The 17,825-nt window shown below is 38.9% G+C and overlaps 1 protein-coding gene across 1 annotated transcript; it reads right to left on the bottom strand.

Moving 5' to 3' along the window:
• Positions 1-5,983: 5,983 nt before the first annotated feature.
• Positions 5,984-17,331, bottom strand: LOC115798490 (neoverrucotoxin subunit alpha-like). The gene is made up of 3 exons (XM_030755348.1): positions 17,238-17,331; positions 7,406-7,914; positions 5,984-6,106 (listed from the first exon to the last, which is right to left on the bottom strand). Exons 1-3 carry the CDS (start codon positions 17,329-17,331, stop codon positions 5,984-5,986), a joined length of 726 nt encoding a protein of 241 aa, XP_030611208.1.
• Between the last annotated feature and the right edge of the window lie 494 nt (positions 17,332-17,825).

Below are 17,825 nucleotides of genomic sequence, written 5' to 3'. Positions count from 1 at the left end.
GGGTGCCCACTAGATATTATTCCACCTCGTCTTTTTAAGGATGTTTTTACTACTCTTGGATCTTGTATTGTTAGTTTTATTAATTCCTCTTTGAAATTGGGTTGTGTTCCAACTGCCCTCAAATGCGCAGTCATTTATTCTCTTCTTAAAAAGAGTAATTTGGACCAAAACCAAGCCTCTAATTTTAGGCCAATTTCTAAATTTCCTTTTCTATCAAAAGTTCTAGAGAAAGTGGTACTTATACAGCTACAATCCTATCTTGATTCAAATGGCATCTCTGAGAAATTCCAGTCTGGTTTCAAATTGCAACACAGTACTGAAACAGCTCTGGTAAGAGTTTTTAATTACTTACTTTTATCTCTTGACACTGGAAAATCTGCCATACTGGTGCTGCTTGATGTATCAGCAGCCTTTGATACTGTTGACGACAGTATCCTTATCTCACACCTAGAATCTTGTATGGGCATTAGAGGAACTGCCCTGAAATGGTTTCAATCCTATTTATCTAACAGAAGTTTCTCTGGTCAGTCAGGCCAGTATTCATCTGCCGTATCTCAGTTTAAATGTGGTATTCCCCAGGGCTCTTTACTAGGCCCTATTCTTTTTTCCTTATATATGCTCCCTCTAGGTTCTATTATTGAAAAACACAACATTTCTTTTCATTGCTTTGCGGATGATTTACAGATTTATCTCCCCCTTCAACCTAACAATCATTCATCTTTGAATACCTTAGTGGATTGTTTAAGGGATGTTCATTAATGGCTGCAGTCTAACTTTCTTAAATTAAACAAAAATAAAACAGAGATTCTCCTATTTGGGCACCCTCACATATTGGATGGTCATGACAGTGCCTTAGGCCTCTTATCCTCCTTTGTACGCCCACCTTCTAGAAACCTTGGCGTCATTTTTGATACTGCTCTGAAATTTGATAAACAGATCAGCTCGGTAGTCAAGACATGTTTCTTCCATCTAAGACTTTTAAGTAAAATAAAGGAATATCTCCCACCACCGGACCTGGAGAGAGCAATTCATGCTTTCATCACCAGTCGTTTGGACTATTGCAACTCACTTTATATGGGATGTGAACAGCATGTTTCCAATCGCCTACAACTAGTTCAAAATGCAGCAGCACGGCTGTTGACAGGCACCAAACGGCGTGATCGCATTTCGCCCATTTTAGCCTCTCTACACTGGCTTCCTATTTCTTTTTGAATCCAGTTTAAAATACTATTTCTGGTTTTTAAGAGTCTAAACGGATTAGCACCTGTTTATTTAACTGAATTGTTGAGGCCCTACATCCCGATAAGAGAACTGAGGTCCTCCAATCAAAAGCTATTGACCAGATACAAAGCTAATTTGAAGAGTAGAGGGGATAGAGCCTTTGTCGTGGTGGCGCCTAAACTCTGGAATGACCTCCCTCTCCACATAAGAGAAGTTCATTCCCCTACTACTTTTAAAAAACTTCTTAAAACTTATTTATTTGCTTGTGCATTTCAGACTGCTAGATAGACCTTCTTGGCATTATTATTGGCACTACTATTACAGTCCTTCATTGTTTATTGCATTCTTTATGGGTTTAACTGTGTTTTTATTTTTGCCTTATGTTCTTTTGTTTTTATAATATTTTATTTGTTGTTTTATTTGTTTTTATGCCCTGTGAAGCACTTTGGTCAATGGCTGTTGTTTTAATGTGCTATACAAATAAACTGATTGATTGATTGATTTGCAGCCTCTGTACACAACCTACAAGTGGCCGACTTCATGTCCACATTTATGCTTGTGTAGCTGGATTATGTGTGTTAATTACCTTGTAGTCTGTGCTGGTGTTTTATATGTGATGCCGGCTGGGACTTTTTTTGGTCCTTGCTCTTGGTGCTCAGTTTTTTGGCTGCAAACATATTTGTCCCTGTTTTTTCTTCATTCCCTTGTGTCTATTCCAATAGTTTCAACAGTCTCCCTCCAGGAGTTTGCTGACATTTGTGAGTCCTTATTTTGATGATTTGATTATTATTCCTGATTGTTATTCTCTAACTGGTAAATTTAAACACTGCGGTGAAAAGTAGCCAGAAACGCCCAAGGACTGAACAGGTTAATCACAACATTGCTTGCTGCGTGGACCAGACCAGTAGTCTCATTTCTCCGGAGGTGCATCAGGTAGGTGTTGTAGTAATCGAGATAGGTCTTGGTCTCGAGACCACTTTTTGTCTTGTCATGGACTCGACTGCATTTGGTCTCGTTCTTATCACCAACTCGGACATTGCGGACTTGGGATTTTATTTCAAGACCAGTCAAGACCACAGCTCTGGAAATATCACTAAATTGCCAGAATATTGTCCAATTTATTTGTTAACATCTTTGCTTTTATTGGATGCAAAATGTACTGATTCAAATCCAACAAAGTTTGCGCTCCTCTGCCTCTCCCAGGAGCTCACCTCGCAGACTCCACCCCGGTCACTGCTATTATCGTTGCTTGAGCCTGTATCATTTTACCGCAGTTTGCAATCTACCACAGAGCACGGACAGTTTCATTCACAATGTGCACATTTGGTCTCACTGCGGTCATGTGTGCCCTTGATTTCGTGGGCTACATAAATTAAAATGACAACTGGTATGAACGCGAGAAGTAAGAGGGAAAATGAAGATCAAAGGAAAATTTCAGGCTTCCTATTCAACAAAAAAATCCCAGCATTGAAAGGTAAATACCAACTTTCATGTATTTTGATACACAAACTGAAAAATTAATGCAAATGCAAATTACTGCAACGATTCTTGGATTAACTCAATTTGATTATTAAAAATCCTCAACACAAATTTGTTGCTTCGATGTTTCCTTTTAACTCTACAAGTCAGTTGTCTCCGTGTAAGCAGAGCATTTCATCCACGTTAGTTTTCCGTCGCTTCAAGTAATTTTCATCATTTGGCAAAAAAACCGACCCTTTAACACGAGTGGATCATTGCTCACAAGTTTTTCCATGCCTCCACTGCTCTGTGCTGTGAGTGCGCATGTTTGAATGTGCATGCGTGTCTTGTGCAGAGAATGTCAGCTGTTATTTTTTCTTTATGTCAGCTGTAACCACCAGAACGTTTGCTAGCAGGGGCTGCCATTAGCACTAGCAATCTTTCCATACCCCCCTCCAGCCCCTTCAGTACCAAGCAGCTCCATCAAAATGTTTTTTATCTTTAAGATTAGCGACTACAAATGGAGCTGCAGTAGAAACAATTTGGAGGATGCTTGTGAATAAAAACGCATTACAGCATTAAGCTCATGCAGCCACCAGTTTTTCAACAAAAACACAACAGCAGCTGTTTTATGTGCAGTCAGTCTGCACAGGCACAGCAAGTGCAAAGAGGCAGAGACGGTGAGCTTAGGTGGAGCGAAGGTGGTTCCTGTAACCACCTTAAAACCTTTACTGGGAAACAGCTGGAGGTCCTTCATCAACCACATGATCAGCAACATGAAGAACAGAGAACTTTGTAGCTGCTCCATCCACCCTGTTTGTTTCATACAGAGAAACATCTGCAGTACGGAGGTTAAAATGTGCAGTTAAACTGTTAAAATGAAAAATTATTTCTTATCCGATTACTTGTTTAATTGATAGAGTAATAAATTGAATATTTGATTACTAAAGTAATTGATAGTTGCAGTCCGACTTGTATTCAGAAAGCCATAATCAAACAGTTTTCAGCACCAGTGGAGCTATGAAAGGCCTTCAAGAATAAAAAACTACAGTTCCCAGCAAGATGTCACTTCCTTTTGTTCCATTAAAAATGTGATAGTTTATGCTCACAACATGGTGGCTGATATTCAAATGTAGGAAATGCTTTTAACAGCTGACTGTTAAAAAATCTGGATTATGTTTTTCTTGTGTATGCTTTTTATGTGATTTCTGCAAACCCATTAGTGGAAGGAGACGGCACTCTGGGACACATTAAATGCATGACATATAAATGTAACTTCTGGATTATATGCAAAAATTATCGATCTAATAAGGCCTGATTTAGAGTTCTGCATTGGTCCTTTGTACGTATCTTAAAATCCTCTCTGAACCTAACCTGACATGCACCTCGAGAAATGTAACTACACGTCCACAAAGACTGTGATTACTGCCTAGGCTTCAGAGGTGCTTTCCAGTTACATCATAGGCCCCGACACTCAATTAACAAGCAGAAGTGGCATTTAGTGGTTAGCATTAGATTACTAATTAGCATTAGCATTAGCGCTGGGCTGAAAAATATTTCTTGCTTGAACCCTGCAGTTACCATGGGAACCAATGACGGCAGATAAGTAAGTAAGTTGTTTCTCCACCATTAGTACACTGAGCTAGTGGTGGGCAGATCGATTCGATACTTTGGCTTCAGTTCCTCTCCTGTATGCAGTGCTGCAGTTTCATCAAACATGCAGGCTGACTGTCTAAGGCTACGTTCACGCTGCAGCCTGAAGTGACCCACATCCAATTTTTTTCGCCCTCATGTGACCTGTATCTGACCTTTTCATGCCAGTCTGAACAACACAATCGGATTTTTTCAAATGCGACCCAGGCCACTTGGATATGTGGTCCTAAATCCGATACGTAGCCGATCTTTTCAAATGCGACCTGAGTGTGTACGGCCAGGTTGCATTTATCTGACCTGCACGTTATTGATACTCGACAAACGTCACTATTTTGCGTCCCGTTACGCGGACGCGGGAAGGAGAACGTGTGACTTCCGCAAACATTGAGCGCGCTCGCTACATGTGACGTTATCACGTCCTCTACTATGCATGCGGGACACTTTCAGGTTCGTCTGCTGTTCACACACAGACCACATCCAAGTCGCATATATTTGGAAATGTGAACGACCACGCAAAAAAAATCATATTTCACAAAAAATCGGAATTGGGTCGCTTCAGGCTGCAGTGTGAACCTAGCCTTTGTGTCGCTCCTGTCACAGCACAGAGCAGGCACGCTTTGCTCCTCCCCTCCCCACAGTGTTCTGTTATACTGTCGTGTGACACATATTTTACTTGGGGAAAAAAAAGGAATTTGCTATGAAACATTTAAAGCAAAATTAAATTTAAATTTGTACAGCTTGTTTATTTAAGAAAAAATCTAGAAAATTAGTGAATGAAGGGACATTTTTAGTTCAGTTTGCATTTGCTCTTGAGTGATGATTTTATACACTTCATTTATCCAAAAAAAAAAATCCAGACATCAATGTATGGGGAAAAGTGTTTTGTTAATGTTTTATTGTTTCAGAACAATAACTTTTATTTTGATAAAGTATTTTCTACTTACATACAAACTTTGTCCAATTCTATCCAGGGTTTTAACTAATTAATGATCCAAAGGAAAAATTCTCAAACCAGTTAAACTTCATGAAAATTCTTCATAATTATTAAAAAAGTATCTGTATCAGTATCGGCGATACTGGCCCTCTATTCACTTGACATCGAATCGATACCAAATCTTGAAGTATCGCACACAACTACATTGATACACGAGGAGTGATTGACAGTGATTCACCCTCCTCCTGGCTCTGATTGGTTGTTCTTGACTGGGAAAGGTTCAGGGAGGAGCTGGAGGAGCTCGATATTTTTTTTTTATAAAAGATACATACTGCAGCTTTAATCTGTAAAAGAGAGGAACTTGTAGCTTTAGTTCTTACTGTTGATGACTGTTTTGCATTTTTACACATTTAGCTATGTGGTTTTGAAATAGCACACATTTTTATAAAGATTGTTGTTGGTTTAAAAACAACATAACTTTATGTATTGTTTATTAAAGGCAGAGAACAGTTAAGACTATTGTGATGAACTATGAATAATTATTTTACATTCTGTGATAAATGATGGAAGTCACTGAGGAGTATTAAATAAAGATGGTTACATTTATCAGAGCTGTGAGTGTTTAATATCTAGGTAATTTTATGGGAATGTGGATCTTTCAGATCAATTTGAGAAGTGATTTTTATAATTTTTCACATTATATTATGTCATATAGCGTCAGGCACTGGTCTTGGTCTTGTCTCGATCTCGCCCTCCCTCAGTCTTGGTCTTGACTTGGTCTTGGACCCTAAAAGTCTTGGTCTTGTCTCGGTCTTGGGTTAGGCGGTCTTGACTGCAACACTGGCATCAGGTTACGTCGTAGGACGTCATTTGACAACTAACTCTGGGTGCATGAAAACAGGTTCACTTTTGGTGGATTGATCTGCCTTTCACAGGAAACTAACCAGGATGACTGCCATATGTGAACAGCTGTTGTCTAAAGAGGTGTAGGCATCTCCAGTGATAAGTTGCTGACTACTGCTTCCTTTTCTCTCAAAGATTCTTGAAAGAGTAGTTGTAAAACAACTACCTGATCATCTGCAGAGGAACGGTTTATTTGAAGAGTTTCAGTCAGGTTTCAGAATTCATCACAGTACAGAAACAGAATATAGGAAAAAAACATAGGAGCTAGAACTTGTACAGTGGAACTTAAGCTTTGCATATTTCAGTTGATAGACTGCAGCCTGTTGAAATGTTGGGAGTTTTATTGTGAGAAGCAGAAGAAAATGAATGGATGGATGGATGGTTAAACGAGAAACAAGCAGTTTAAAAATGTCTAATCAATAATTTTGTTTAAATTTTATTGATATTAAATTTTAAATGCCTACATATATATATGATTCATATTTTTTAAATGTTAAGCCTCAATCAACAGACGGTTAGCTAATCTACCCACACAAACATTACTCCACATTCATAATTTCAAAAAGTCATTATCAGCTCAATCAAGTCAAAACTCTGAATATCAGCTGATCAAATTTAATAACAAAGAATGAAAACATCAGGCAAGTGAGTTTTACATCCACGTGGATTCGAATCTCACATCAGCTGGAAGAAAATAGTAAAAATAAAAGAAAAGGTCAAATCTCATCAAACCATCAGAAAGAAACAAAGCTTGGATTAACAAATCCTGAACAAATTAAGGCTTTGATCAGGATGAAACTGCAGGATCAATGAAGGAATAAATGGCAAAAAGAAAGAAAAGTTACAACAAACTAGGCGAGGGTCAAAATCTTTGCTCTGTATCATCTCATCATTACTGCTGCAAACGTGCAAACGTGCAGGTGGATGGATAAACACATTTCTATCTGTTACTGTAAGGACACATTTATATGAATACAATAACTCCAAAACAATATCTAGCAAAAATAATCTGATTAAATTTGATGGGTGCATCAGTTCCTCTGTTTAGTAAAAATGTTTTAAATGTCATGCACATCGGCTGGTTGTTGTATATTAAATGATTAAATGCAACTAACATGATGGAGCTCCACACATCAGTAACACAGCACTGATGTAAAAAGCTGAACTGGATTCAAACTGAATCATGTGGGACCAAATTTACAGACAGAGGAACACCTTACTGTTTGTAGGCCAGACCTTGAATGCAGGAAAAACAGGCTCAGAGAATTTGGTTCTGAAGGTGTGAATGTCGCTTAGTTTATTAAATGAGACTATATAGTAGGACAGAGTGCCTGCAGGCCAATCCAGAAACACCCCCAGGCGGGGGCAGCCAGCAGGAGGAACAGGGTATTTATTGGTCACACCATCATGCTCTGCATAGAAAGTTGGGTTTGGTTCCCACTTGTGGCCCAAAGACCAGGAGATGGTATTCCACCCAAACCCACACAATACACCATCTCTTTTCCTCTCAACTGTTTTGTAGCAAACAGCAGCAGCAGTATCAGTACCCTCGGTTATGCTCAACTCCACCTCCCAGTAACAGCGCCCAGTCAGAGCCTCTCTGCACAGAACCTGTGGCAAAGGATCAAACCTCTCAGGAAGGTCAGGATACATTTGCTCCTCTCTATGTGTCACCATCTGGTTTCCTTCAGACAGAATGAGTTTGTAGTTTGCTGTATTTGGATCCAGGGTGAGATCACAGGCATCTGATGGAGAGAATGAGACATGATCATAATTCATAATTCATGATGACATCACTGACTCCTCCTTAATCTGTTTTTAATCCATTTCAGATCTCTGTCCTCAAAGCTCAGCTTGTCTTTTTAAACTCTGATCAAATGAAGTGGAACAACTGAAGGGAAGATCTGGATTCTCTCCTACTGCTCATTAAGATCTTTGTACAAACTGCAGTTCTGTCTGAGTTTGATTATGATGATGGATTTTATCTGCATGTTCTTCCACCTTAAAAACTCTGATTCTGTGTATCACAGTGTGCTGCTTTCATCACAGCTCATACTTTTCTCTGTGTCACCTTTTACTATTAAACATTTTGATGACTAAATGTGCTTTTAAATATTTTTATGCCTTTAAAAGCACATTATTTATTTTCTATGTGATTTTGGCACATCTGGTTGGATCAGCCCAATCAGATAGGCTTATTCTTGACGGTTTGTTTTTCCATAAAAATTTTGAGATGTTTGAATCTAGTGACTTAAACCAAGGAAGAGTAGGTTTATTAGGGATCAATGAAAATAGATAATTAATTTTTGGTAAAACCATCATTTTAATGGCAGCAACTCTCCCCATGAGTGATATAGGTAAACTGTTCCAACGTGTGAGATCATCGTCTATTGTTTTTAATAAGGGAATATGATTTAATCGTACCAAGTCTGAGAGCCTGGCGGAAAAATTTATGCCTAAATATCTAATATTTCCTGACTTTAGTGGGGTCCTAGAGGTTCTCTGGAAATTACAATTCAGAGGCAAAACTGTTGATTTACTCCAATTGATAGAGTAATCAGATATAGATGAGAACTTATCTATCAGTGTGATAGTCTTCAAAAGAGAGCCTTGTGAATTCCCAAGGAAAAGTAATACATCATCAGCATAAAGGCTAAGTTTATGGTCCATATTTTCAGTTTGAATCCCTTTAATATTTACATTTTGACGGATTGCTGCTGCTAGCGGCTCAATGATAATTACAAAAAGAGAGGGAGAGAGTGGGAAGCCCTGCCTAGTGCCCCTCTGCAGACTGAAACTTTGTGAAATGAGATCATTTGTCCTAACATGCGCATTCGGAGAGCTGTGTAGTGTTCTGATCCAGTTTATAAAGGATGAACCGAATCCAAATTTTTGTAGAACTGCTAGTAAGAATTTCCAATTTACCCGATCAAATGCCTTCTCTGCATCTAAAGACACGATTGTCGTCTCTAATTTGTTAATAGAACAATAGTCTATTATATTTATCAGTCGACGTGTATTATTGGCTGAGTGCCGACCCTTGATAAAGCCTGTTTGATCTGGATGTACAATAAATGGAGTAATATTTTCTAATCTTTTGGCAAGGGCTTTGCAAATTATTTTAAGATCTACATTAATGAGAGAGATTGGCCAGTAGCTGGATGGGAGTGTGGGGTCTTTGCCTGGTTTAAGAAGCAGGCTAATGTTAGCAGAGTTTAAGGTTGGAGATAAGATGTGATCACTCTGAATCTGAGTTACCATTCTGAAAAAATGGGAGCTAGCTCAGACCAAAATTCTTTATAAAACTCGGCTGGAAAACCATCTGGGCCTGGGGCTTTATTATTTGGGAGATGCTGTAGGGCTTCACTAAGTTCAGACAATGAAAGAGGTAAATCCAGAGCTGCAGCCTGGCTGTCATTTAGTTTTGGTAGATTTATATTATTAAGAAATTCTTCAATTTCAGTATCAGATGGGTTAATCTGTGGTGAATATAAGGCTTCATAGAAGTCTTTGAAAGAGTTATTTATTTGTTGTGGGTCATGAGTAATATTACCAGTTGAGTCTTTAATAGAAAAAATAGCTGTTTTTTCTTTATTCAGTTTTAATTGCTTGGCCAGGAATTTTCCAGATTTATTTCCATGCTCAAAGTTTTCCAAACACAGCCTCTGCAACATAAATTGTGTCCTTTTATCAATTATTTCATTTAGCTCCAGTTTCAGTTTCCTCAGGCTGATAATTGTATGTTCTTGTGGTGAAGCGGCATAGGCAGTTTCTAAAGATTTAATTTTTTGTTCTAATTCTAACACAAGTGCTTTTTCTTTATTTTTCCTATGCGAGCAGTAAGATATTATTTTGCCCCGCATTACTGCCTTTCCTGCTTCCCAAAGAACACATGGTGATATTCCTGGAATATCATTATATTCTAAGTATGCTGACCATTCCTTTTTGAAATAATTAATAAAATCTTCTTCTTTAAGTAATGATGTATTAAATCTCCAGTTCCTGATTGGTGGTGTGACTCTTTTCTGTGTCAGAGACATAGACACCGGTGCATGATCGCTAATAGTGATAGGGTGAATCTGAGTGTCTGTGATATCCATCATTATGGAGCTGCTAACTAAAAAGTAATCTAAGCGGGAGTGAGACTTGTGTACTGGTGAGAAAAAACTATAATCTCTCAAAGTAGGGTGATGTGAACGCCAAGCATCGCAAAGACCAAAATCCTTCATGTACTGTTTAAGAATGTCTGCAGACTGCCAGTTCCTCTGACTCACTGCTGTACTGAGCCTGTCAATATCTGCATTAAGTACCAGGTTGAAGTCTCCTCCTATTACAAGTGTGGTGTCAGAGTGATCTGAGAGTGAAGTGAACAAAGCATGAAAGAAGGAGGGGTCATCAACATTTGGTCCATATATACTAGCAATACATAAATCTGTATTCTGTATAGATAAATTAAGTATTATAAATCTACCTTCAGGGTCTATTGTACTGTTGCTAATGTTAAAGTTTATCTTCTTGTTAATCAATATAGCTACACCTCTTTGTTTGGAGTTATAGCAGGCTGAGTACGTGTGAGGGAACTGTGGAGAGGAAAGAGTGAGCACAGATGTTTTGGACACATGTGTCTCCTGTAGAAAAACAACATCTGCTTTTAAGTCTTTTAAACCGATTAAAAATTTTTAGTCTCTTTTCCCTCGAACCAGCCCCGTGCACATTCCATGAGACAAATCTGAGTGTGCTCATATTTAAACTAACTGATGGAAAGTATTAAAGAGAATTCACACCTCTTCCATGTGTGCAAGACACTCCCTTATTCAATTTAAAGTTGTTCACCGGATGCACCTTCATAAATCAAAATTGGCTAAGATTTATCCAGAAGTGGATCCAATCTGTGATAGATGTAAATCTGAGGAAGCCACTCTGATTCACATGTTCTGGGCCTGTCCTAAATACAAGAATTCTGGGGAGGTGTTTGTGAAGCCCTTTCTGATGTTCTTGCAGTTAAATTGAATCTAAATCCAACTATATTGCTTTTTGGGGTTGTTCCCGAGGGGATGATATTACCTGTTGGGGGACACAGGGTGATTGCCTTTTCAACTTTGTTGGCACGCCGTCTGATCCTTTTGGGGTGGAGGGACGCTGCCCCACCCACAGTAACATATTGGATTAGGGATGTGTTAGCTACTTTAAAACTGGAGAAAATCAGATGTATAATGAGAGGCTCAGAAAAGAAATTTTATCAGACTTGGAAATCTTTCTTTCTTTTTCTTTAATCAACCCTCAACACAGGTTCAGGAATAAGGCTCTTTCTTTAGTTATACAGATCGATCGGGTATTATTCATCAGTATATACTGTTTTACACCCTTTGAATAGTATTTCATGACAGTGTGGACTGGGTTTGTTCATTATTGGGGGTGGGGGGGGGGTCCTTTTTTTTTTTTTTTTTTTTTTGTTTGTTTTTTGTTACTATTATTACTAATCTTTTTCTTTTTTCTCTCATGGATATTTCTTGTACATTTATATCTTTGTAAAGTGATTTTGTAATGTAAAATTTTCAATAAATATATCAAACACTAAACTAACTGATGGACTGTTGTGTGCTCACTAAGGATGTGTGTGTGTGTGTACATATGTTCTGTATGTTGGCGTGTGCCCTTTATATTGATGTGTGCGTGTGTATGTGCGCTGTATGTTGGTGTGTGTGCATCTGCGCTGTATGTTGGAGAAACTCTTTGACTGTTGAACATATAATTCCATCTGTGTATGTCTCTCTTTCAGTCAGATTCATGGATTCAATCAGTTGTTTGAAACCGTTCTAAATGATTTCCTGTAAACCTCTTCCTCTTTATTCCCTTAAATATGGAAGCTACGATTTTTCCAGGATCCATATGTTGTTTTTCTGTCTTTTTCCACTCAAAGCTTCACAGTGAATATCAGTATGTTGTGTTTCTCTGAAGCTCAGTTCACAACCAGCTCCTTGTATTTCAACAGGTCTGAGCTCATTAAAATGAATCCAAATGTTTGATTTTTCTTTCTTAATGTGATTTATGGGGTGGCTGTAGCTCAGTAGGTAGAGCAGGTCACCTACTGATCGGAAGGTCAGCGGTTCGATTCCTGGCTACTCCAGGCTATATGCCAATGTATCCTTGGGCAAGATCCTTAACCCCAAGTTGCTCTCCGACTGTCCTGTCGGAGTATGAATGTGTGTGAATGTTAGTTAATTAAAAAGCACTTAGCTTAGTAGAAACATGGAAGTGTGTGTATGAATGTGAGTGCATGGGTAAATGTAAAACGTGTTGTGTAAGCGCTTTGAGTGCTCTGGCTGAGTAGAAAAGTGCTATATGAGAGCTAGTCCATTTACCATTTTTCCAACCTCACCACATGCCCTTAATATTTGACTGATTTTTGGAAGCTGTGATGGAAGCAGGACAGGAAGTAAGCTCTCAGTGGGAACAGGTTTTCACATTAAGAGCACATTTTTATTTGCTCCCAATTCATGAGAACAGACTGTGTGGAAATTCCTTGACCAAATAAGTCGTACTAAATAAGTTGTACTCAGTGTATGAAATATTAAAGACATTCAGTAACTCTGTGTTAATGCTAACACTTCCAAATGCTGCAGTAAAAAGAGCAACAAAGTAATGACAGATGTTTGTGTTTCATAAAAACAGGAAAATCAGAAGGAATAGATGACCCTTTATCAACCTTCCAGCTGTTTGAGGAGAGATTTGGGAGTTTCCCAATTCCACCTAAATGCAGCGCTAATCAGTTTTTGATCCCAATAAATGATGTTGTATGTATAAACTGGCCCCTCTCTTCTTCAGTACCAAGACAAATTATATAATGTTAATTAATTAATCTGGATATTTAATGTGGATTCTGTTAATTTCCCTTAATATTTATAATGTAATTTGTTGTTAAGATATTTTTATGAACATGTTTTTAAATCTTTTTATATGCAAGTTTAAATATTGATCTGTGATTAGAGATCTGAGCAGGTACAACCTGTTTTCTCCACTTTGACATTTGACGTCCTCCTTTTTCTCTTCTACACCACCAAAGCAGAAGTCCTCCTTTATGCTCCAGGTTACCTTTGTACTTTTCTCTGTTCAGAAGACCCTTATGGAAATGTCAACAAGGGAATGTTGTGGCTTGGTGTCGAGCTAAGGTGGACCCAAATGCAGACAAAATACAGTAAAGGCAATAAACCAAAAGGTTTATCCTTTCAAAGCAGGGAACAAACATAACCAAGAGAGGACAGATGTCTTCAGGAAACTTCCACTGCTATAACCAGACTCAGGTGACGGGCAAGGGTGCTATGGGTGGGGGGAGCCAGTCTGAGGAGAGAGAAATAGTTTTAAGGCAGGAGTGCTACACAGAGGGAGAGACGGCTATATGAGGGAAAGCTTACCCAGAGACAGAAGTCACTGGCAGAGGCCTTTCAGTCTAGCAGCAGAGAATATCTAGGTAGATAAGAGTGTTCATCTTCAGCATCAGTTCATTTTAACTTTAAAAGTGCATGTTACTTAAGTCATATGTTACTGGAGCCAACTCAAAAAATGCATAATTAAGACATTGAAATAACCTAGTACATTTATTCCATTGCAAAGTGTTATCTAAGATATGAAGGAATTTATACTAAGAGTGTGTGTGTTGCTGTTTAACCCTTTTGGTTTCTGCGTGCTCGTTTCATCGAACAGGAATTGACACCAAACAAACAGGAATAAGGAGTCCAATTATTAAATTTAATAAAGCCATTTCAAACAGTTCAGATATCTGGGTCAGGACTGCATGCCATTGAGTATGACATGAAGTACTGGCACATTCTAATTCAACTTACAGTTTCATATAGTCACAGCATATCAGTCTTGATTACATCATTTACAAAACAGAATGTGGAAAACAGAGAAATTCAACAACAGGGTGACCTCGAAGTCTCCATTTCTGTCATTGTTTAGTCTTCACAAAGTTCATGATGACACGAAACATTATAAGCTTCTGTATTTTTAATCATTGTTATTTTCCAGACAAATTTCTCAGGGAAGTAAATGTATGTAAGATATATATATATATGTGGCATATACCATGAATATTCCTTCAGATAAGATAACATTAGCTAAAGCTTTAATTATCCCACAACAGGGAATTTTATAGAATTAAAGCAAAAGGCAAGTGCACACAGTGCAAACAAAATTGCATAAGGATTGAAAGATATAATATCATAAGAGGTGGACTAGAAAAAAACATTATGAACAGAACAATTTAACTCCAAGGAATATTTACACAGCCATACAAGTATGAATTTTATAGAGACTTTAAACATAACCGAGGTAAAAAACAAACAATAAAACCATTACATTAATTATTTTCTGAAATTGAAACAAATATACTAAATATGGTACAGCTCAGACTTACTTTACACTCTTTATTTAAGAAGAAACGTAGAGAAGTGCACTGAAGGGAAGAAATTCCTTATTTTTGTAGTATTTTGTTGTATTGTTTGACATGCTTCCCTTGCTCCCTTGCTACATGCTTCCCTTAGGCAGTATTATTAGAAAGCACTGCATCAATTTTCATTGTTATGCAGATGATACTCAGCTTTACCTATCAATGAAGCCAGATGACACACATCAATTAGTTAAACTGCAGGAATGTCTTAAAGATATTAAGGCCTGGATGACCTCTAATTTCCTGCTTCTAAATTCAGATAAAACTGAAATTCTTGTTCTCGGCCCCCACAAATCTTAGAAACATGGTGTCTAACCAGATACTTACTCTGGATGGCATTACTTTGGCCTCCAGTAACACTGTGAGAAATCTTGGAGTCATTTTTGACCAGGATATGTCCTTCAATGCACATATTAAACAAATATGTAGGACCGCTTTTTTGCATTTGCGCAATATTTCTAAAATTAGAAACATCCTTTCTCAGACTGATGCTGAAAAGCTCATTCATGCATTTATTACTTCTAGGCTGGATTATTGTAATTCATTATTATCAGGCTGTCCTAAAAGCTCCCTGAAAAGCCTTCAGCTGATCCAAAATGCTGCAGCTAGAGTACTGACAGGGACTAGAAAGAGAGCAGATTTCTCCCATATTGGCTTCTCTTCATTGGCTCCCTGTTAAATCTAGAATAGAATTTAAAATTCTTCTCCTCACATACAAGGTCTTGAATAATCAGGCACCATCTTATCTCAAAGACCTCATAGTACCATATCACCCCAACAGAGCACTTCGCTCTCAGACTGCTGGCTTACTTGTGGTTCCTAGGATACTTAAGAGTAGAATGGGAGGCAGAGCCTTCAGCTTTCAGGCGCCTCTTCTGTGGAACCAGCTCCCAGCTTGGATTCGGGAGACAGACACCCTCTCTATTTTTAAGATTAGGCTTAAAACTTTCCTTTATGATAAAGCTTATAGTTAGGGCTGGATCAGGTGACCCTGAACCATCCCTTAGTTATGCTGCTATAGGCCTAGTCTGCTGGGGGGTTCACATAATGCACTGTTTCTCATTCACCTTATTTAATTTGTTTATACTCCACTCTGCATTTAATCATTAATTGATATTAATCTCTGGCTCTCTTCCACAGCATGTCTTTCTCTCCCCTCAGCCCAACCGGTCGCGGCAGATGACTGCCCCTCCCTGAGCCTGGTTCTGCTGGAGGTTTCTTCCTGTTAAAAGGGAGTTTTTCCTTTCCACTGTCGCCAAGTGCTTGCTCATAGGGGGTCGTTTTGACTGTTGGGTTTTCTCTGTATTATTGTAGGGTCTTTACCCACAATACAAAGCGCCTTGAGGCGACAGTTTGTTGTGATTTGGCGCTATATAAATAAAATTGAATTGAATTGAATTGAATTGACTTGAAAAACCGAATAAGTTTGAAACTGTTTACGGTATTTGTTGTGGTGTGTTAAGTTTGTTGTATTATGTTTTGTCAGCCCTCTACCTCAGGAGATTTTGTTTTAAGTCATGTTGAGTGATATTTTTTTACACTCTGTTTAAGAAAAAACAGAATTGCACTGAAAGGAAGAAAATTCCTTATTTTTTATTGTTTTTCCTAAGAACAATTCTATTTGAAAAAAATAAAGAAAAAAGGAACTAGAAAAGATGTCTAGTAAGGGGAGAATATTTATTTTATTTTTGTATTGTGGTTTCTCCTTTTCTACCTCAAAAAATATTTATTTTCCTAATGTTAAGGCAAACTTTGTTTTGTTACTGTTCCATTGTTTCTAAACAAAAATGTGATTGTGATAAAGTATTTTGTTGTCACGTATAATGTTTGGCAAAATTCTATCCTAGGTCTTTTGGATCCTTTGGATCTATGAAGCTTAAATATGAAAAAGTATCGGTATCGTATTGATATTGGCGATACTGACCCTGCATTTACTTGGTATTGGATCGATACCAGAATTCCCGGTATCGCCCACCTCTACTGGCCAGGTATTAGCCTGTGGAGCCCAACTGGGCGCAGCCCAAAGAGATGATATGGGCCCGCCCTCCTGTAGGCCCACCACCCCCAGGAGGTGTCATAGGGGTTGGGTGCAGTGTGTGTTAGGTTGTGGCCGTGGAAGGAGGCCCTGGTGCAATGATCCCCAGCTATCGAGACTGGCTACTGGGACATGGAATGTGGGGAAGAAGCTTGAGCTAGTGCATGAGTTTTAGCGATACCAGCTAGATATAGTCGAGCTCGCCTCAACACACATCCTGGGCTCTGGAACCAGTCTCCTGGAGAGGGGCTGGACTCTGTTCCAGTCTGGAATTGCCCTCAGTGAGAAGCAGCGATCTAGAGTGTGACAGGTAAACAGGTTTTTTGTGAAGGAAGACACCTGAAACACTTTAATTTAAAAAGTAAGATATTTAATATATTAAAGAATCAGAAAAAATACACACATAGCCATGTGGGGACTCAGAGTAAGACTGTGCACTCTCTCTCTCTCTCTGAGCCCGTGTTCCTGTCTAACCATAGCATCTTTATGTTATGGTTATGTTATGTTAACAAAGCAGGTGAGGCTGGGAAAGTGTACTTCAGGGACCCGAACCATCAGCACGGGTGCCCCACAGGGTTGTGTACTCTCCCCACTGCTCTTCTCGCTGTACACAAATGACTGTACCTCCATGGACTCCTCTGTTAAAATCCTGAAGTTTGCAGATAACACAACAGTCATTGGTCTCATCAGTGACAGTGATGAGTCTGCTTACAGACGGGCGGTTGATGTAAGCAGACTCATCACTGAGTCTGCTTACAGCTCCAGATTGTTCTGACTGTCCTCTGGAGCAGTCAGAACAATCTGGAGCCGAACACAGCAAAAACAGTGGAGATGACCGTGGACTTCAGGAGGAGCCCCCCAACCCTGCCAGCACTACCAATTCTAGACAGGACTGTGATGGCTGTGGAGTCCTACAAGTTCCTGGGCACAACAATCTCCAAGGACCTGAAGTGGGACAGCAACATCAACTCCATCATCAAGAGGGCACAACAGAGGATGTACTTTCTGTACCAGCTGAGGAAGTTCAACCTACCCAAAGAGCTGATGGTGCAGTTCTACACAGCCATCATAGAGTCCATCCTCACCACATCCATCACAGTGTGGGGCAGCGCTATCACAAAACATGACACCAAGAGACTGCAGCGTATTATCAAGTCTGCAGAGAGGACCAT

Source organism: Archocentrus centrarchus, chromosome 19 (assembly GCF_007364275.1).
Source record: "Archocentrus centrarchus isolate MPI-CPG fArcCen1 chromosome 19, fArcCen1, whole genome shotgun sequence".
NCBI lineage: Eukaryota > Metazoa > Chordata > Actinopteri > Cichliformes > Cichlidae > Archocentrus > Archocentrus centrarchus.
The sequence above is the reverse complement of the archived record's forward strand: the minus strand, read 5'-3'. Positions and strand labels throughout refer to the sequence as shown.

Coding starts and splice junctions, on each gene's coding strand:
- LOC115798490 (XM_030755348.1), bottom strand. CDS start 17,331: ATGACTGTTGTGTTATCTGCAAACTTCAGGATTTTAACAGAGGAGTCC. Junction 7,915..17,237: donor CGAGAAGAGCAGTGGGGAGA/GTACACAACCCT, acceptor TCTCTCCATCAG/ATGCCTGTGATCTCACCCTG. Junction 6,107..7,405: donor CTGTTTTTCCTGCATTCAAG/GTCTGGCCTACA, acceptor ACCTGATGCCAG/TGTTGCAGTCAAGACCGCCT.